Genomic DNA, 21937 nt, shown 5'->3' with positions numbered 1-21937 from the left:
TGTACACTCCCAAACACTCCTGTACACTCCCAAACACTCCTAAACACTCCTGTACACTCCCAAACACTCCTGTACACTCCTGTACACTCCTGTACACTCCCAAACACTCCTAAACACTCCCAAACACTCCTGTACACTCCTGTACACTCCCAAACACTCCTGTACACTCCTGTACACTCCCAAACACTCCTGTACACTCCCAAACACTCCTGTACACTCCTGTACACTCCCAAACACTCCTAAACACTCCTGTACACTCCCAAACACTCCTGTACACTCCCAAACACTCCTGTACACTCCCAAACACTCCTAAACACTCATGTACACTCCCAAACACTCATGTACACTCCCAAACACTCATGTACACTCCCAAACACTCATGTACACTCCTGTACACTCCCAAACACTCCTAAACACTCCTGTACACTCCCACACACTCATGTACACTCCCAAACACTCATGTACACTCCCACACACTCATGTACACTCCCAAACACTCATGTACACTCCCACACACTCATGTACACTCCCAAACACTCCTGTACACTCCCATACACTCATGTACACTCCCAAACACTCATGTACACTCCCAAACACTCCTGTACACTCCCAAACACTCCTAAACACTCCTGTACACTCCCACACACTCCTAAACACTCCTGTACACTCCCACACACTCCTAAACACTCCTGTACACTCCCACACACTCCTAAACACTCCTGTACACTCCCACACACTCCTAAACACTCCTGTACACTTCCACACACTCCTAAACACTCCTGTACACTCCCACACACTCCTAAACACTCCTGTACACTCCCACACACTCCTAAACACTCCTGTACACTCCCACACACTCCTAAACACTCCTGTACACTCCCACACACTCCTAAACACTCCTGTACACTCCCACACACTCCTAAACACTCCTGTACACTCCCACACACTCCTAAACACTCCTGTACACTCCCACACACTCCTAAACACTCCTGTACACTCCTAAACACTCCCAAACACTCCCGTACACTCCCATACACTCCCGTACACTCCCAAACACTCCTGTACACTCTCAAACACTCCCAAACACTCCTGTACACTCCCACACACTCCTAAACACTCCTGTACACTTCCACACACTCCTAAACACTCCTGTACACTCCCACACACTCCTAAACACTCCTGTACACTCCCACACACTCCTAAACACTCCTGTACACTCCCACACACTCCTAAACACTCCTGTACACTCCCACACACTCCTAAACACTCCTGTACACTCCCACACACTCCTAAACACTCCTGTACACTCCCACACACTCCTAAACACTCCTGTACACTCCCACACACTCCTAAACACTCCTGTACACTCCTAAACACTCCCAAACACTCCCGTACACTCCCATACACTCCCGTACACTCCCAAACACTCCTGTACACTCTCAAACACTCCCAAACACTCTACTTCAGTCCAAGGAAAAGGATTGAAACTATAAAAGACTGCACATGCTCACATAGACTCTTGTATTGTATTTTACATCTCTGGACACTCCCGTACACCCCCATACTTTCCTGTACACTCCCATATACCCAAGTACACTCCTGCACTCTCCCACATCCATACTTTTTAGTACACTCCCGTACATACTCACATGTACACTCCTGATTGGTGTGACCCATGTTCTCTCTTAGCTTGACTGTCCATGCTCTGTCCCTCAGAACAGGGCGGCCAAGCTACGTCTGTCCTCCTCAGAGACTCTTCTGAAGAGACAGCTGGAAGAGACACATGACGCTTTGGACAAAATGTCCATCCTCAACTCTGTCCTGGCCTCAGACAAAAGGGACCTCCACGTTCAGCTCAGCCAGGTCAGCTCAAAGGTCGTGTGTTTAGTTTGTGTGCCAAAGGGCAGAAGAAGGACACTTTGTTTGATCAGATCATTTTAGATCATTTCAAAGTGTCAATAAATGCATGTGCTTTGGACTATGTAGGAATAAACTCTTTATTTGAAATAGCACTGGCACCACATACAGCCCTATTGATTTGTTTAAAGTTTATTGTGATCAATCAATAAAAGCAAACAACCGCTGATAAGAGACATTTCAGAAGATGTCTCTTCAGCCAGAACCCTCATCTAAAGTACTTGAGTCAGTCAGAGACCATGCAGCTGTTTGATTTGTTAGAGGGGAGATCATAGTAAAGTACATGTGCTGTGTTTCAGGTGGAGTCGGAGCTGTCCAACCGCCATCTAGAGCTGCAGACTCTGGGGTCAGAGGTCGATGCTCTGCAGAGGCAGCTGAAGGCGGTGGAGGTGCAGTGTGAGGAGCTCAGGTCAGCAATGGAATGGACTTTTTGTAATGTGGACATTTTGACTTTGGTTGAACGTTCAAATGCTATTCGTTGCCTCACTGTCGAGATCAGCTGTTTGTAATGCGTGTGCAGGTGTGAGTGTGAGGCGGGCGTGGCACGGCAAGCTGACCTGGAGCTCAGGCTGGAGCACAGTGAGCGAACCCTGGAGCAGCAGGAGGAGCAGCTGAGACTGTGTCAGGAGCAGCAGGAGGAGCAGCAGGAGGAGCAGCAGGAGGAGCAGCAGGAGGAGCAGCAGGAGGAGCAGCAGGAGCAGCAGCAGGAGGAGCAGCAGGAGGAGCAGCAGGAGCAGCTGAGACTGTGTCAGGTGCAGCAGGAGCAGGTCAGCCGCACATCACAGCTCTCCCTGCCCCTGATAGTCATATTAGTCCTCAGAAGAACAATGTTTCCTCTTTTATGTTCATACTCATAGATAATAGTAGATAAAGTTAGGCCTCTATGGTGGGGCCTCTATGGTGGGGCCTCTATGGTGGGGCCTCTATGGTGGGGCCTCTATGGTGGGGCCTCTATGGTGGGGCCGCCGTGTCCCAAAGCCCTACCCTCAACAAAAATACCTGTTCTTAATCTTACCCTGATAGTGGAATAATAAATGGTCTAAAATAAACCTTGCAGGGCATAACGTCTTCCATCCGCGAGTCCGGCCTAAACCAGCATGTTCTACCAGTCCAATGATGTGCTCATTTGGAAGTCTAATATACAGTGTCTGTTCTTTATCATTCATTGTTGTTTGACAATGTGTTCATGAGCATGTAATACAGCCCGCACGCTGCAGGGGGAGCGAGGGGGGTCTACAGGACCAGGAGCACAAGCAGCAAATGCATTAAAATCCCACAGACATGACAGAAATCACAACACAGTTTAAGACATCAAAGAGAAGAGAGCAAAGAAAATCCTTTCAGTCAAACACAGCTAAAGGAAACTGTTTTTATCTTAGATTTGAACATTGTCAGAGCAGAACCTGTCTCACATCTTCAGTCTTGTCTGAGTTCAGCTGGAGAAAGTTGTTTTGCCTCTACACACTGACTCTGGCACCAGCAGGAGGCCCTCTGGCACCAGCAGGAGGGGCACCAGCAGGAGGCCCTCTGGCACCAGCAGGAGGCCCTCTGGCACCAGCAGGAGGCCCTCTGGCACCAGCAGGAGGCCCTCTGGCACCAGCAGGAGGCCCTCTGGCACCAGCAGGAGGCCGCTCCACACACTGATCTGTTGGATGCAGTGACAGAGTGAATCCACTGGTCCATAGTCACCTGTGACAGTGAAACATAGATCTGACTCGTCTGCATCATTGTGATTGGACACATTTTCACTGTGTGTCATGTGACCTAACGACAGCATGAAGAGGCTGAACAGAGCCCCCTGTGCCCGTCCTCGGAGCCCCCGTTGTGCCCGTCCTCTGAGCCCCGTTGTGCCCGTCCTCTGAGCCCCGGTGTGCCCGTCCTCTGAGCCCCGGTGTGCCCGTCCTCTGAGCCCCGGCGTGCCCGTCCTCTGAGCCCCGGCGTGCCCGTCCTCTGAGCCCCGGCGTGCCCGTCCTCTGAGCCCCGGCGTGCCCGTCCTCTGAGCCCCGGCGTGCCCGTCCTCTGAGCCCCCGCGTGCCCGTCCTCTGAGCCCCGGCGTGCCCGTCCTCTGAGCCCCGGCGTGCCCGTCCTCTGAGCCCCGGCGTGCCCGTCCTCTGAGCCCCGGCGTGCCCGTCCTCTGAGCCCCGGCGTGCCCAGGTCTGGTCTCACAAGTCTTTCTTATTCTTCATGTGCTGAGCAGCTTTAAAGATGTTTTTCTGCGACACGTTTAGATTTAGCCTGTAGTTGTTCACTTCACTTGAGGGGCCCCTGGGAGCACCAAGGCAGATTTACACATCTTGGTCGCACTATTTAAGCTTGAAAAAAATACAAATGTTTGCACATTTGTAAACAAAACACTTTTGTTTGATTGGAAGTATTTGCTTTAATTCCTCTGGAATGCAACAAATTTCATCAAATTAGAATTTTGCAATGACAATAATATTTAGAGTTTTGGTGCATGTTTCTCTTCTCAGGCTGTTGTGTGTGTTTAGCTGAGTTCTCAGAAGGCCGTTCTGCTGAAGGAGCTCCAGGAGGCCAACGAGCAGCTGAGGAGGACCCAGCACTCCCACCAAGAGTACCTCAGAGACACCCAGAGGTTCCAGGAGCTGCAGGACAGTGAGAAGAGACAGAGCGAGCACCTGCACCAGGAGCTGCTCCATCTCAGGTACTCCTCACTCACTTCTTTACATCTCAGGTACTCCTCACTCACTTCTGTACAGCACAGGTACTCCTCACTCACTTCTGTACAGCACAGGTACTCCTCACTCACTTCTGTACAGCACAGGTACTCCTCACTCACTTCTTTACATCTCAGGTACTCCTCACTCACTTCTGTACAGCACAGGTACTCCTCACTCACTTCTGTACAGCACAGGTACTCCTCACTCACTTCTTTACATCTCAGGTACTCCTCTCTCACTTCTGTACAGCACAGGTACTCCTCACTCACTTCTGTACAGCACAGGTACTCCTCACTCACTTCTGTACAGCACAGGTACTCCTCACTCACTTCTTTACATCTCAGGTACTCCTCACTCACTTCTGTACAGCACAGGTACTCCTCACTCACTTCTGTACAGCACAGGTGCTCCTCACTCACTTCTTTACATCTCAGGTACTCCTCACTCACTTCTGTACAGCACAGGTACTCCTCACTCACTTCTGTACAGCACAGGTACTCCTCACTCACTTCTGTACAGCACAGGTACTCCTCACTCACTTCTGTACAGCACAGGTACTCCTCACTCACTTCTTTACATCTCAGGTACTCCTCACTCACTTCTGTACAGCACAGGTACTCCTCACTCACTTCTTTACATCTCAGGTACTCCTCACTCACTTCTGTACAGCACAGGTACTCCTCACTCACTTCTGTACAGCACAGGTACTCCTCACTCACTTCTGTACAGCACAGGTACTCCTCACTCACTTCTGTACAGCACAGGTACTCCTCACTCACTTCTGTACAGCACAGGTACTCCTCACTCACTTCTGTACAGCTCAGGTACTCCTCACTCACTTCTGTACAGCACAGGTACTCCTCACTCACTTCTGTACAGCACAGGTACTCCTCACTCACTCCTTTACATCTCAGGTACTCCTCACTCACTTCTGTACAGCACAGGTACTCCTCACTCACTTCTGTACAGTACAGGTACTCCTCACTCACTTCTTTACATCTCAGGTACTCCTCACTCACTTCTGTACAGCACAGGTACTCCTCACTCACTTCTGTACAGCACAGGTACTCCTCACTCACTTCTGTACAGCACAGGTACTCCTCACTCACTTCTTTACATCTCAGGTACTCCTCACTCACTTCTGTACAGCACAGGTACTCCTCACTCACTTCTGTACAGCTCAGGTACTCCTCACTCACTTCTGTACAGCACAGGTACTCCTCACTCACTTCTGTACAGCACAGGTACTCCTCACTCACTTCTGTACAGCACAGGTACTCCTCACTCACTTCTGTACAGCACAGGTACTCCTCACTCACTTCTGTACAGCACAGGTACTCCTCACTCACTTCTGTACAGCACAGGTACTCCTCACTCACTTCTGTACAGCACAGGTACTCCTCACTCACTTCTGTACAGCTCAGGTACTCCTCACTCACTTCTGTACAGCACAGGTACTCCTCACTCACTTCTGTACAGCACAGGTACTCCTCACTCACTCCTTTACATCTCAGGTACTCCTCACTCACTTCTGTACAGCACAGGTACTCCTCACTCACTTCTGTACAGTACAGGTACTCCTCACTCACTTCTTTACATCTCAGGTACTCCTCACTCACTTCTGTACAGCACAGGTACTCCTCACTCACTTCTGTACAGCACAGGTACTCCTCACTCACTTCTGTACAGCACAGGTACTCCTCACTCACTTCTTTACATCTCAGGTACTCCTCACTCACTTCTGTACAGCACAGGTACTCCTCACTCACTTCTTTACATCTCAGGTACTCCTCACTCACTTCTGTACAGCACAGGTACTCCTCACTCACTTCTGTACAGCACAGGTACTCCTCACTCACTTCTGTACAGCTCAGGTACTCCTCACTCACTTCTGTACAGCACAGGTACTCCTCACTCACTTCTGTACAGCTCAGGTACTCCTCACTCACTTCTGTACAGCACAGGTACTCCTCACTCACTTCTGTACAGCACAGGTACTCCTCACTCACTTCTGTACAGCACAGGTACTCCTCACTCACTTCTGTACAGCACAGGTACTCCTCACTCACTTCTGTACAGCACAGGTACTCCTCACTCACTTCTGTACAGCACAGGTACTCCTCACTCACTTCTGTACAGCACAGGTACTCCTCACTCACTTCTGTACAGCTCAGGTACTCCTCACTCACTTCTGTACAGCACAGGTACTCCTCACTCACTTCTGTACAGCACAGGTACTCCTCACTCACTCCTTTACATCTCAGGTACTCCTCACTCACTTCTGTACAGCACAGGTACTCCTCACTCACTTCTGTACAGTACAGGTACTCCTCACTCACTTCTTTACATCTCAGGTACTCCTCACTCACTTCTGTACAGCACAGGTACTCCTCACTCACTTCTGTACAGCACAGGTACTCCTCACTCACTTCTGTACAGCACAGGTACTCCTCACTCACTTCTTTACATCTCAGGTACTCCTCACTCACTTCTGTACAGCACAGGTACTCCTCACTCACTTCTTTACATCTCAGGTACTCCTCACTCACTTCTGTACAGCACAGGTACTCCTCACTCACTTCTGTACAGCACAGGTACTCCTCACTCACTTCTGTACAGCTCAGGTACTCCTCACTCACTTCTGTACAGCACAGGTACTCCTCACTCACTTCTGTACAGCTCAGGTACTCCTCACTCACTTCTGTACAGCACAGGTACTCCTCACTCACTTCTGTACAGCACAGGTACTCCTCACTCACTTCTGTACAGCACAGGTACTCCTCACTCACTTCTGTACATCTCAGGTACTCCTCCATGTTAAAGCTCAGGTACTCCTCCATGTTAGAGCTCAGGTACTCCTCACTCACTTCTTTACATCTCAGGTACTCCTCACTCACTTCTGTACAGCACAGGTACTCCTCACTCACTTCTGTACAGCACAGGTACTCCTCACTCACTTCTGTACAGCACAGGTACTCCTCACTCACTTCTGTACAGCACAGGTACTCCTCACTCACTTCTTTACATCTCAGGTACTCCTCCATGTTAAAGCTCAGGTACTCCTCCATGTTAGAGCTCAGGTACTCCTCACTCACTTCTTTACATCTCAGGTACTCCTCACTCACTTCTGTACAGCACAGGTACTCCTCACTCACTTCTGTACAGCACAGGTACTCCTCACTCACTTCTGTACAGCACAGGTACTCCTCACTAACTTCTGTACATCTCAGGTACTCCTCCATGTTAAAGCTCAGGTACTCCTCCATGTTAGAGCTCAGGTACTCCATGTTAGAGCTCAGGTACTCCTCCCTGTTAGAGCTCAGGTACTCCTCCATGTTAGAGCTCAGGTACTCCTCCCTGTTAGAGCTCAGGTACTCCTCCCTGTTAGAGCTCAGGTACTCCTCCATGTTAGAGCTCAGATACTCCTCCATGTTAGAGCTCAGGTACTCCTCCCTGTTAGAGCTCAGGTACTCCTCCCTGTTAGAGCTCAGGTACTCCTCCATGTTAGAGCTCAGGTACTCCTCACTCACTTCTTTACATCTCAGGTACTCCTCACTCACTTCTGTACAGCACAGGTACTCCTCACTAACTTCTGTACATCTCAGGTACTCCTCCATGTTAAAGCTCAGGTACTCCTCCATGTTAGAGCTCAGGTACTCCATGTTAGAGCTCAGGTACTCCTCCCTGTTAGAGCTCAGGTACTCCTCCATGTTAGAGCTCAGGTACTCCTCCCTGTTAGAGCTCAGGTACTCCTCCCTGTTAGAGCTCAGGTACTCCTCCATGTTAGAGCTCAGATACTCCTCCATGTTAGAGCTCAGGTACTCCTCCCTGTTAGAGCTCAGGTACTCCTCACTCACTTCTTTACATCTCAGGTACTCCTCCATGTTAAAGCTCAGGTACTCCTCCATGTTAGAGCTCAGGTACTCCTCACTCACTTCTTTACATCTCAGGTACTCCTCACTCACTTCTGTACAGCACAGGTACTCCTCACTCACTTCTGTACAGCACAGGTACTCCTCACTAACTTCTGTACATCTCAGGTACTCCTCCATGTTAAAGCTCAGGTACTCCTCCATGTTAGAGCTCAGGTACTCCATGTTAGAGCTCAGGTACTCCTCCCTGTTAGAGCTCAGGTACTCCTCCATGTTAGAGCTCAGGTACTCCTCCCTGTTAGAGCTCAGGTACTCCTCCCTGTTAGAGCTCAGGTACTCCTCCATGTTAGAGCTCAGATACTCCTCCATGTTAGAGCTCAGGTACTCCTCCCTGTTAGAGCTCAGGTACTCCTCACTGTTAGAGCTCGGATACTCCCTGTTAGAGCTCAGGTACTCCCTGTTAGAGCTCAGGTACTCCTCACTGTTAGAGCTCAGGTACTCCTCCATGTTAGAGTTCAGGTACTCCATGTTAGAGCTCAGGTACTCCCTGTTAGAGCTCAGGTACTCCTCCATGTTAGAGCTCAGGTACTCCATGTTAAAGCTCAGGTACTCCTCACTGTTAGAGCTCAGGTACTCCTCCATGTTAGAGCTCAGGTACTCCATGTTAGAGCTCAGGTACTCCTCACTGTTAGAGCTCAGGTACTCCTCACTGTTAGAGCTCAGGTACTCCTCCATGTTAGAGCTCAGGTACTCCTCCCTGTTAGAGCTCAGGTACTCCTCACTGTTAGAGCTCAGGTACTCCTCACTGTTAGAGCTCAGGTACTCCTCCATGTTAGAGCTCAGGTACTCCTCCATGTTAGAGCTCAGGTACTCCATGTTAGAGCTCAGGTACTCCTCACTCACTTCTGTACAGCACAGGTACTCCTCACTCACTTCTGTACAGCACAGGTACTCCTCACTAACTTCTGTACATCTCAGGTACTCCTCCATGTTAAAGCTCAGGTACTCCTCCATGTTAGAGCTCAGGTACTCCATGTTAGAGCTCAGGTACTCCTCCCTGTTAGAGCTCAGGTACTCCTCCCTGTTAGAGCTCAGGTACTCCTCCATGTTAGAGCTCAGGTACTCCTCCCTGTTAGAGCTCAGGTACTCCTCCCTGTTAGAGCTCAGGTACTCCTCACTGTTAGAGCTCGGATACTCCCTGTTAGAGCTCAGGTACTCCCTGTTAGAGCTCAGGTACTCCTCACTGTTAGAGCTCAGGTACTCCTCCATGTTAGAGCTCAGGTACTCCATGTTAGAGCTCAGGTACTCCTCCCTGTTAGAGCTCAGGTACTCCTCCCTGTTAGAGCTCAGGTACTCCTCCCTGTTAGAGCTCAGGTACTCCTCCATGTTAGAGCTCAGATACTCCTCCATGTTAGAGCTCAGGTACTCCTCCATGTTAGAGCTCAGGTACTCCTCCATGTTAGAGCTCAGGTACTCCATGTTAGAGCTCAGGTACTCCTCACTGTTAGAGCTCAGGTACTCCTCCATGTTAGAGCTCAGGTACTCCTCCATGTTAGAGCTCAGGTACTCCTCCATGTTAGAGCTCAGGTACTCCATGTTAGAGCTCAGGTACTCCTCCATGTTAGAGCTCAGGTACTCCTCCATGTTAGAGCTCAGGTACTCCTCCATGTTAGAGCTCAGGTACTCCTCCCTGTTAGAGCTCAGGTACTCCTCACTGTTAGAGCTCAGGTACTCCCTGTTAGAGCTCAGGTACTCCTCACTGTTAGAGCTCAGGTACTCCTCACTGTTAGAGCTCAGGTACTCCATGTTAGAGCTCAGGTACTCCTCACTGTTAGAGCTCAGGTACTCCTCCCTGTTAGAGCTCAGGTACTCCCTGTTAGAGCTCAGGTACTCCTCACTGTTAGAGCTCAGGTACTCCTCCATGTTAGAGCTCAGGTACTCCCTGTTAGAGCTCAGGTACTCCTCCCTGTTAGAGCTCAGGTACTCCTCACTGTTAGAGCTCGGGTACTCCCTGTTAGAGCTCAGGTACTCCTCACTGTTAGAGCTCAGGTACTCCCTGTTAGAGCTCAGGTACTCCTCCCTGTTAGAGCTCAGGTACTCCTCCCTGTTAGAGCTCAGGTACTCCTCACTGTTAGAGCTCAGGTACTCCCTGTTAGAGCTCACGTACTCCTCCATGTTAGAGCTCAGATACTCCTCCATGTTAGAGCTCAGGTACTCCTCCCTGTTAGAGCTCAGGTACTCCTCACTGTTAGAGCTCGGATACTCACTGTTAGAGCTCGGATACTCACTGTTAGAGCTCAGGTACTCCCTGTTAGAGCTTAGGTACTCCCTGTTAGAGCTTAGGTACTCCTCATCGGGGTGATCCTCATCACTGTTGTTTTGCAGGTCTCTGTGTGTCTCTTTAAGGCAGCAGCTAAGCAAGGCGCAGAAGAACCTGGTGGAGTCCCAGGTGGGGTGCTCCCACCTCCAGGCCCTCTTCCAAACCTTGCAGCAAACCAAGAGCATGCTTCAGGGTGAGTACCGTCCCAGTGCATGCTGCAGGTCCAGACCCTCTCCGACCCCTGACCACACCCTCCGACCCCTGACCACACCCTCCGACCCCTGACCACACCCTCCGACCCCTGACCACACCCTCCGACCCCTGACCGCGCCCTCCGACCCCTGACCACACCCTCCGACCCCTGACCACACCCTCCGACCCCTGACCACACCCTCCGACCCCTGACCACACCCTCCGACCCCTGACCGCACCCTCTGACCCCTGACCACACCCTCCGACGCCTGACCGCACCCTCCGACCCCTGACCACACCCTCCGACCCCTGACCACACCCTCCGACCCCTGACCGCACCCTTTGACCCCTGACCACACCCTCTGACCCTTGACCGCACTCTCCGACCCCTGACCACACCCTTCGATCGCTGACCGCACCCTCTGACCCCTGACCACACCCTCTGACCCTTGACTGCACTCTCCGACCCCTGACCACACCCTCCGACCCCTGACCGCACCCTCCGACCCCTGACCACACCCTCCGACCCCTGACCGCACCCTCTGACCCCTGACCACACCCTCTGACCCTTGACTGCACTCTCCGACCCCTGACCGCACCCTCTGACCCCTGACCACACCCTCTGACCCTTGACTGCACCCTCTGACCCCTGACCACACCCTCTGACCCTTGACTGCACTCTCCGACCCCTGACCGCACCCTCCGACCCCTGACCGCACCCTCCGACCCCTGACCACACCCTCCGACCCCTGACCGCACCCTCTGACCCCTGACCACACCCTCTGACCCTTGACTGCACTCTCCGACCCCTGACCGCACCCTCTGACCCCTGACCACACCCTCTGACCCCTGACCACACCCTCTGACCCTTGACTGCACCCTCCGACCCCTGACCGCACCCTCCGACCCCTGACCACACCCTCCAACCCCTGACCGCACTCCCGTACTCCCGGGGCACCCCCCAAAGGACACCCCGAGGGACGCGGTTGAAAGCCTTCTCCAGATCCACAAAGCACATGTGGGCAAACTCCCATGAGCCCTGGAGCACCCGATGGAGAGTCTAGAGCTGGTCCAGTGTTGCACCACCAGGACCTAAACCTGCTCCTCCTGAATCTGAGGTTCTATCGGGCAGATTCTCCTCCAGGACCTGGAATAGACCTTATGGGAGGCTGAGGAGTGTGATCCCTCTGTAGTTGGAATACACCCTCTGGGCCCCCTTCTTGAACAGAGGGACCACCACCCCGGTCTGCCAGTCCAGAGACACTGTCCCCGACCGCCACGCCCTGTTGCAGAGACGTGTCAGCCAAGACAGTCCTACAACATCCAGAGACTTTAGGTCCTCAGGATCTCATCCACCCCTGGAGCCACTGAAGAGTTTAACAACCTCAGTGACTTCAGCTTGGGTGATGGACGAGTCAGCCTCTGAGTCCTCAGTCTCTTCCACTTCGGAAGACGTGACAATAGGACAAAGTATTCCTTCCACCGTCCGACGACATCCCCAGCTGAGGTCAGCAGGCCTCCACCCGTTGGTGAAGCACTGCTTCCTCCTCCTGAGGCGCCGGACGGTCTCCCAGAATTTATCTTTTTTAGGTTGACCGATAGTCCTCCTCCATGGCCTCCCCGAACTCCTGATAGGCCTCCTTCTTCAGCCTGACGACATCCCTTACTTCCGGTGTCCACCACCGGGTTCGGGTGTTGCCGCCACGACAGGCACCGGAGACCTTGCGACCACAGCTCCGAGCAGCCGCATCAACAATTGAGGCGGAGAACATGGTCCACTCGGACTCAATGTCCCCAACCTCCCCCGGGACATGGGAGAAGCTCTCCCGGAGGTGCGAGTTGAAGACCCTCCTGACAGAGGGCTCCACTAGACGTTCCCAACAGACCCTCACAATGCGCTTGGGTCTGCCGAGTCTGTCCGGCTTCCTCCTCCGCCAGAGGATCCAACTCACCACCAGGTGGTGCTCTACAGCGCCGCCCCTCTCTTCACCTGAGGTCAGATGACACGACAAAAAAAGTGGATCATTGACCTCCTGTGTCCTGGTGCCACGTGCACTCATGGACCTTGTGCTTGAACATGGTGTTCGTTATGGACAATCTGTGGCCCAGAAGTCCATCTGAAAAAGACGTCTCGATCATTTGTGTTCTGACCTGGTTAAATAAAGGTTGTTAATAATAATAATAATAAATATAGCCGCAAGCGGCAATGATCGGCCCTCGCTACGCCGCCGCCACGCCGCAAGAGGAGGGGGTGTGGCTAACGCGCCCCAATTGTCCTTTTATTACATCTACTGCTGAATCTGTGACGCTGTCACATCTTCTCCCCTTTGTTTTACCATCAATTTTTTTTATTATTTTGAATTCTTGGCAAAATGTGCTTTGCCGCACAGACACCGTGACTCTTTGAATAAAAATGTGAATAACTTTTGATGGTCCTGAAGATGAGTCTCACCAAATTTCAGGTTAATAGGGCTTATGCCCTGAGGGGGAGGAGTTTGTGAAAGTCTAAAGTGTAAACATGTTCTGGTGATTTCCCCATTGGAATAACATGGAAGGTTTCGTCATCTCTACGGCAACGCCATAACAATTATGACATGAGTCTCATTGACTTTTTTGATGGGAATGCCAAAATTGAGTTGTGTGTCAAATTTGGCAAAACTAAACATTTAACCTCCATATAAAACCTGTAGGGGGCGCTGTGTTGCCACATTCATTTATTTCACTTCAAGTAGGTTTAGGGCAAAGAGTTAAACAACTGATTCTAATTTGACGCAATTCGGACTTTATCTGCGCAAACGGCCGAGAAACTCCCGAGTCATGCTTAGCCATTTTTGAAGCAATATGGCCGACATTTGGTTGGGCGGACGGCGTTGCCGTAATAATATTTTTTACTTCTCTTGTCACCATCTGCCTCTGCGCTAAATTTCATGATTTTTTGGGGTCATTTCCTCTCTCTCAATGCATTTTTGGTACATTTGGGGGCGCTGACGCGCCAATGTTTTAAATTTTAGAAAAGGGAAATAGCCAGAATGTAGAGGCACAATTTTTAGAGGTGTGAACATTGTTTTGACTTTTAGTCAATGTTCACTGGGTGAAAAATAGGGGGGTTGGTCCCGAGAAGAAGAAAGAAGAAAGAATAATATTCCGATGCAAAAACAATGTTTTCCATTTTTCAAATATCATAAACTATACATTTTCGGAAAGTGCTCGCGCTTTCCTCCCTCATGGTGTGGGTCCCTGGTCACTGACGGGTACTTTCGTTCATTTTGAGTGGGCTCCGCCCACTTTGTGTTTTTGGCCCTCTATACAGTAATAATGTTGAATTTTTGCATCACATGTTTATATGAACGGAACATGCAAGAGATGGGGAACGTATTCAAGAGCTACTTAGAGCAAATGAGTGCTTTATATGGGGATGACGACCCCCCCAATGTAAAGCGCTCGTTTAGTGCGCACTTTTGCACGGGCTTCGCCCGTTTACAGTGGTAATGTTCCATTTTCCTACTACGTGTGCACTTTCGCAGCCGTACGGAACTAATAGGCCTCTTGCCAGCTTGTGGCGCTCGGGCCTAATAATTATATATATATATATGAGCTATTATTATATATAAACTAAAGTTATAGATCTTGGGACATCCAAAATTCATATTCCATCAATAAAAACACATTTTCACAATAAAAATAGACAAAAACAAATGTTATGTGAATATATTTATTGATAAATTCCAAAACAAACACTTCACATCAGATTTGTCAAAAATATACACTCTGCAAACTATTTACACATAATCGATATCACTGTGGCCCACGTGCCACTCGTTATAGCGGCCCCTTGTGGAGCACAACGGTATGAGCCCGGTCACCGGGCCAGAGCCCGGTCACCGGGCCAGAGCCCGCCCTGAGCCCGGTCACCGGGCCTGAGCCCGCCCTGAGCCCGGTCACCGGGCCTGAGCCCGCCCTGAGCCCGGTCACCGGCCCTGAGCCCGGTCACCGGCCCTGAGCCCGGTCACCGGCCCTGAGCCCGGTCACCGGCCCTGAGCCCGGTCACTTCTTGGTCATACTTTGTTTCTTGGAGAACCTCGTAGTAGCCAATAAGTGCATCTGAAAGGTCAGCTCCTCCCATTAACGACATAGAAATAAAGTCTATAATACTGGTTCTAGTCCTTTGTTGCTGGAGGGACGGGGGGACGGGGGCGGGGACATCTTTCTGTAGGACGAGGTGCACTTTTGTCAGCGCCATGTTTGATCCTATATGGCCGACTTCCTGTATGACTTAGGGCGGTGAGTGTCATATTTTTACTGTGACTTTTTTGGCGTCGGGCTCCATTGGCCCCATGTTCATTCATATATGAGGTGGCGCTGCAAGATTTTTTCACGGAACTTTCACTCAAAATTGTAATTTAAATACTAATATTAAAATGTAGCATATCTCTAGCATATCAGTCTTTGTTTACTATTAAATTTATGTGATTTTACAATTTACAATTTGAATAAGTCCCTCGCCAGGACCATTCTCATCCTTTAGAAAGTCATTATTTTTTCTATATTTCATATCATCCATTGTAATTTGTGCCTCGTCCTTGAGTACTGAATGGTTCTGTTATAGGACAGCTATAGGACAGCCACGGGACAGTCTAGTGTGACATGGGGATGGATGAGAGAGAAGGGAGGACATGCAGTAAACTGTCGGAGCTGCACGAGGACCACCAGGACAGCTTTCATATACTGCTTTTCTAAATATTCTTTTGGGGTAAATATTTACAATGGCTTTACTTAAGTCAAGACGCAGTTTTTTGAAGAAATGTTAAGAAAAAGAGCAAAATGCTTTGGACAGTTTAAACGTTTATTGAAGAAAATGAAGGTGTTGGGTCCTAAAACGTTCTCGTAAATTAGGCTAATTTGGCCCATATTTACAGTGTAGTTGCTCGGTAACCATTCTGGAAACACCTCTGCCAATGTCACATCTTGTAAGTACAATGATCAACTTCACAAAATTGTCAAATTATGAAAAACTAGGTGAGATGTGTGTCATACTCTTGAAGGTATGAGTAGTCCAACCTGTGGTCTGCACCCGTGAGTCGTGCTTCATGTTTGGTCATGTGCTTTGTTTTGGCAGGAGAGATCGGGTGTTTGAAGCTCGAGCTGGAGAGGTCTGAGAAAGAACACAAGAACAGTGTTGAAGCAAAGGAGGAAACACTGGGACGGCAAATGGATGAGAGGAGACGGGAGACAGAACTGTGGCAGAAGACACTGGAAGATCTGAACCGGGAGCTTGGAACGAGAGATGGAGAGCTGGAGGTGTTGTGGAGCCGCCTAAACGCTCTGGAGATGGAGAAACACCACTCTGATGGAGAACTTAATAGTGTGAGAGAGGAGCTCCAGGAGACCCAGCACAACCTGGACCAAACTGCAGAGAAGCTCCAGGAGACCCAGCACAACCTGGAACAAACTGCAGAGGAGCTAGACGGAGCTCGCCAACAGATACTGTCTTTAGAACAGAAATGTGCAGAGGACCAGGCGGTACAACAGGTCAGGGACGAGGAGGGGAGCCAGATACTCCAGAGAATGACCAGAATGGAAGCAGACGAAGAAAAGAACCTGGAGCATCAGCAAAAACTACTTGATCAAATACAAAGGCTAGAAAGAGTGAATGAGGACAAAGTGTTAGAAATGCAAAGGTCACAGAGAGAGTGCTCTCAAATGGAAGAAGATCTAGATGTCGCATTTGAACGGATTAAATCAATAGAAATGGACAAGGCTAAACAAGAAAAAGAACTTTGTGGAAAAATACAGAGCCTAGTGGAACTTCAACGTGAACAGGAGCTGGAGCAACTTCTGGACCAGATGGAAACACTGGAAAAGCAAAACCAGGAGAAAGCAGATGAACAAAAGAGGTTAGAGACTGAACGGGACGAGCTGCAGGAGAAGTTCTCCTCAGCATCTGACCTGCTGGAAAAGACTCAAGTGGAGCAAGAAGCAGCCAGAACGTTCCAAGTTGAGGAGGAGAGACTGCAAAACAAGAGGAGGGATGAGGAGCAGAAACGGTATCAAGATCAGCTCAAGCAACTGTTGGAGCAAGTCAAGAGTTTAGAGGAACTGAACAAGCGGCAAGAACATGACCTTGATCATCTTCTGAAAGAACGAGACCAGAGGGAGGAGCAAATAAAAGCTGCAGCAGAACTAAAACAAGAGGAGATAATAGAACTGTTGAAGAGGTTGCAGGAGATACTTAAACAAAAGGACTCTTTAGAGAAGGAGAAACGGGAGCTGGTGGAGCGCGTGGTGAGATTATCTCATCAAATCACAAATATGGAAAAGGCAAAGGAATGTAAAGATCTACAAATGCAGAGGCTGCAGACAGAAGGAGAGAAGATGAGGGCGGAACTGGAATCAGCCAGACATCAAAACGAGGTGTTAAAAGAGGAGAAAAGTATGGGACATCAAGCAGCAGAAGAGTCCATGGCAAAGCTTCAAGAACGGACTCAAAATGAGCAAAAGCTGGCGGAAAAACTAGAAGAAGCCGAGCAGAAAATAGAGAGATTAAAGAGCGAACGGGACGGCATCGAGGAGCAGAGGCAACGGACGATCAAGGACCAACGGACGATCAAGGACCAACGGAGGATCACGGACCAACGGACGATCAAGGACCAACAGACAGCTGAGGAAGAAAAGTGTAAAACGGACCAAGCGTTAGACGAGAAGGTTCTGAGGCTCGAAGAGGCGCGAGTACAGCAGGAGAGAGAACTGGAGGTGCTGAAGATGGAGCTGATCATCACAGGAGAGCAGAAGAAACAGGTGGGTCTGCAGAAGGTCCACAATCTGTCCTCCAGACATCTGTCCTCCAGACATCTGTCCTCCAGACATCTGTCCTCCAGACATCTGTCCTCCAGAGCTGAGGAGCAGACGGTAGGAAGAACCTGTGGGTTACACTGAGAAGCTTGTTTTAGAGTCATTAACCTCCCAAACAAATGGACTTTGATGCACATGTCAAACTGACGGGCCTAAAATCTCCAGTATTGACTTTATTTTTGTGAATTCAAACCTGTTTTACAGACAACACACAAACAACACAGAGACAACACACAAACAACACACAAACAACACAGAGACAACACACAAACAACACAGAGACAACACACAAACAACATAGAGACAACACACAAACAACACAGAGACAACACACAAACAACACAGAGACAACACACAAACAACACAGAGACAACACACAAACAACACAGAGACAACACAGAGACAACACACAAACAACACAGAGACAACACACAAACAACACAGAGACAACACACAAACAACACAGAGACAACACACAAACAACACAGAGACAACACACAAACAACATAGAGACAACACACAAACAACACAGAGACAACACACAAACAACACAGAGACAACACACAAACAACACAGAGACAACACACAAACAACACAGAGACAACACACAAACAACACAGAGACAACACACAAACAACACAGAGACAACACACAAACAACAGAGACAACACACAAACAACAGAGACAACACACAGACACAACACACAAACAACACAGAGACAACACACAAACAACACACAAACAACAGAGAGACAACACACATACAACACACAGACAACACAGAGACATCACACAGACAACACAGAGACAACACACAGACAACACAGAGACAACACACAGACAACACACAAACAACACACAGACAACACACAGACAACACAGAGACAACACACAGACAACACAGAGACAACACAGAGACAACACAGAGACAACACACAGACAACACAGAGACAACACAGACACAACACAGACACAACACAGACACAACACAGAGACACAACACAGAGACACAACACAGAGACACAACACAGAGACACAACACAGAGACACAACACAGAGACACAACACAGAGACAACACAGACACAACACAGACACAACACAGAGACAATACAGAGACAATACAGAGACAACACACAGACAACACAGAGACATCACACAGACAACACACAGACAACACAGAGACATCACACAGACAACACACAGACAACACAGAGACATCACACAGACATCACACAGACAACACACAGACAACACACAGACAACACAGAGACATCACACAGACATCACACAGACAACACAGAGACATCACACAGACATCACACAGACAACACAGAGACATCACACAGACATCACACAGACATCACACAGACAACACACAGACAACACACAGACAACACAGAGACATCACACAGACATCACACAGACAACACAGAGACATCACACAGACATCACACAGACAACACACAGACAACACAGAGACAACACAGAGACAACACAGACACACAACACAGAGACACAACACAGAGACACAACACAGAGACACAACACAGAGACACAACACAGAGACACAACACAGAGACACAACACAGAGACACAACACAGACACAACACAGACACAACACACAGACAACACAGAGACATCACACAGACAACACACAGACAACACAGAGACAACACACAGACAACACACAGACAACACAGAGACATCACACAGACAACACAGAGACATCACACAGACATCACACAGACAACACACAGACAACACACAGACAACACAGAGACATCACACAGACAACACAGAGACAACACAGAGACATCACACAGACATCACACAGACAACACACAGACAACACACAGACAACACAGAGACAACACAGAGACAACACAGAGACAACACACAGACAACACACAGACAACACACAGACACAACAGAGACACAACAGAGACAACACAGAGACAACACAGAGACAACACAGAGACAACACAGACACAACACAGACACAACACAGAGACACAACACAGACACAACACAGAGACAACACAGAGACAACACAGACACAACACAGACACAACACAGAGACACAACACAGACACAACACAGACACAACACACAGACAACACAGTTTTAGATGGTGTTTTTCACCCTAGGGGTCAGCTAGGGCGGGGCGGGGCATAGTACCCATGTGGGTAACGACAGTGAGGGGAGGGAAGTCTGGGGGTCCCTGCTTAGACTGCTGCCCCGTTGACCCGGCCCTGGATAAGCAGATGGACTCTGGAGCATTGGTCACAAACTGTTGCCAGTCGAGGGTTCCTATTCAACTTAACCCCGCCCATACAACTTAACCCCGCCCCTACACAAACATAACCTTTAACCTGAAGTTAATGTCCTACAGTCTAATATTAAGTGTATGTTGTCATTGACAGGTGGAGAAAGAAATGAAGCGTCAAATGTGTGCTGTCCGGGAGTGCGAGCAGGAGGCGGAGCTTCACAGGGCGGAGTCAGACAGGTTGTCAGGGTTACTGCACATGGAGACGCTCCAGAGGCAGAACCTGGAGGCCTCTATAACAAAGATGGAGGAGGAGACGCGTCTGCAGAGACAGCTGTGTGCCTCAGAGAAGTGTTTATGTGTGAGCACAGATGGAGCAGAGCGCCCCCTACAGCTCCAGGTATGTACTCCTCTTTGTGTGTTGTCTGTGTGTTGTCTGTGTGTTGTCTGTGTGTTGTCTCTGTGTTGTCTGTGTGTTGTCTGTGTGTTGTCTGTGTGTTGTCTCTGTGTTGTTTGTGTGTTGTTTGTGTGTTGTCTCTGTGTTGTGTCTGTGTGTTGTCTCTGTGTTGTATGTGTGTTGTCTCTGTGTTGTCTGTGTGTTGTCTGTGTGTTGTCTCTGTGTTGTCTGTGTGTTGTCTGTGTGTTGTCTGTGTGTTGTCTCTGTGTTGTTTGTGTGTTGTTTGTGTGTTGTCTCTGTGTTGTGTCTGTGTGTTGTCTCTGTGTTGTATGTGTGTTGTCTCTGTGTTGTCTGTGTGTTGTCTGTGTGTTGTCTCTGTGTTGTATGTGTGTTGTCTCTGTGTTGTCTGTGTGTTGTCTCTGTGTTGTTTGTGTGTTGTGTCTGTGTGTTGTCTCTGTGTTGTATGTGTGTTGTCTCTCTGTTGTTTGTGTGTTGTTTGTGTGTTGTCTCTGTGTTGTTTGTGTGTTGTTTGTGTGTTGTCTCTGTGTTGTTTGTGTGTTGTCTCTGTGTTGTTTGTGTGTTGTCTCTGTGTTGTTTGTGTGTTGTCTCTGTGTTGTTTGTGTGTTGTGTCTGTGTGTTGTCTCTGTGTTGTGTCTGTGTGTTGTCTCTGTGTTGTCTGTGTGTTGTCTCTGTGTTGTCTGTGTGTTGTCTCTGTGTTGTCTCTGTGTTGTCTCTGTGTTGTCTGTGTGTTGTCTCTGTGTTGTCTGTGTGTTGTCTCTGTGTTGTCTCTGTGTTGTCTCTGTGTGTTGTTTGTGTGTTGTCTGTGTGTTGTCTCTGTGTTGTCTGTGTGTTGTCTCTGTGTTGTCTCTGTGTTGTCTGTGTGTTGTCTCTGTGTTGTCTCTGTGTTGTCTGTGTGTTGTCTGTGTGTTGTCTCTGTGTTGTCTCTGTGTTGTCTCTGTGTTGTCTGTGTGTTGTCTCTGTGTTGTCTCTGTGTGTTGTTTGTGTGTTGTTTGTGTGTTGTCTCTGTGTTGTCTCTGTGTTGTCTCTGTGTTGTCTCTGTGTTGTCTGTGTGTTGTCTCTGTGTTGTCTCTGTGTTGTCTGTGTGTTGTCTGTGTGTTGTCTCTGTGTTGTCTCTGTGTTGTCTGTGTGTTGTCTGTGTGTTGTCTCTGTGTTGTCTCTGTGTTGTCTCTGTGTTGTCTCTGTGTTGTCTGTGTGTTGTCTCTGTGTTGTCTGTGTGCTGTCTCTGTGTTGTCTCTGTGTTGTCTCTGTGTTGTCTCTGTGTTGTCTGTGTGTTGTCTCTGTGTTGTCTGTGTGGTGTCTCTGTGTTGTCTCTGTGTTGTCTCTGTGTTGTCTCTGTGTTGTCTCTGTGTTGTCTGTGTGTTGTCTCTGTGTTGTCTCTGTGTTGTCTCTGTGTTTTATGACAGTACATTTATGTGTTTTTCAG

The 21937-nt window shown here is 49.2% G+C and overlaps 1 protein-coding gene across 1 annotated transcript in view; it reads left to right on the top strand.

The window, feature by feature from the left end:
* LOC140359285 (uncharacterized) overlaps window positions 1–21937 on the top strand; it is a 93877-nt gene that overhangs the window by 44001 nt on the left and 27939 nt on the right. The window contains exons 14-21 of the mRNA XM_072444145.1: window positions 1717–1863; window positions 2217–2326; window positions 2438–2684; window positions 4407–4579; window positions 10853–10980; window positions 16096–16376; window positions 16419–17774; window positions 20254–20496. Of these exons, the coding sequence (XP_072300246.1) occupies window positions 1717–1863; window positions 2217–2326; window positions 2438–2684; window positions 4407–4579; window positions 10853–10980; window positions 16096–16376; window positions 16419–17774; window positions 20254–20496 (2685 nt within the window). The remainder of the gene's footprint in view (window positions 1–1716; window positions 1864–2216; window positions 2327–2437; window positions 2685–4406; window positions 4580–10852; window positions 10981–16095; window positions 16377–16418; window positions 17775–20253; window positions 20497–21937) is intronic.

Source organism: Eucyclogobius newberryi, unplaced genomic scaffold (assembly GCF_026437365.1).
Source record: "Eucyclogobius newberryi isolate DKJ021-1_F unplaced genomic scaffold, fEucNew1.0.hap1 SCAF_14, whole genome shotgun sequence".
Classification (NCBI taxonomy): Eukaryota; Metazoa; Chordata; class Actinopteri; order Gobiiformes; family Gobiidae; genus Eucyclogobius; species Eucyclogobius newberryi.
The sequence above is the reverse complement of the archived record's forward strand: the minus strand, read 5'-3'. Positions and strand labels throughout refer to the sequence as shown.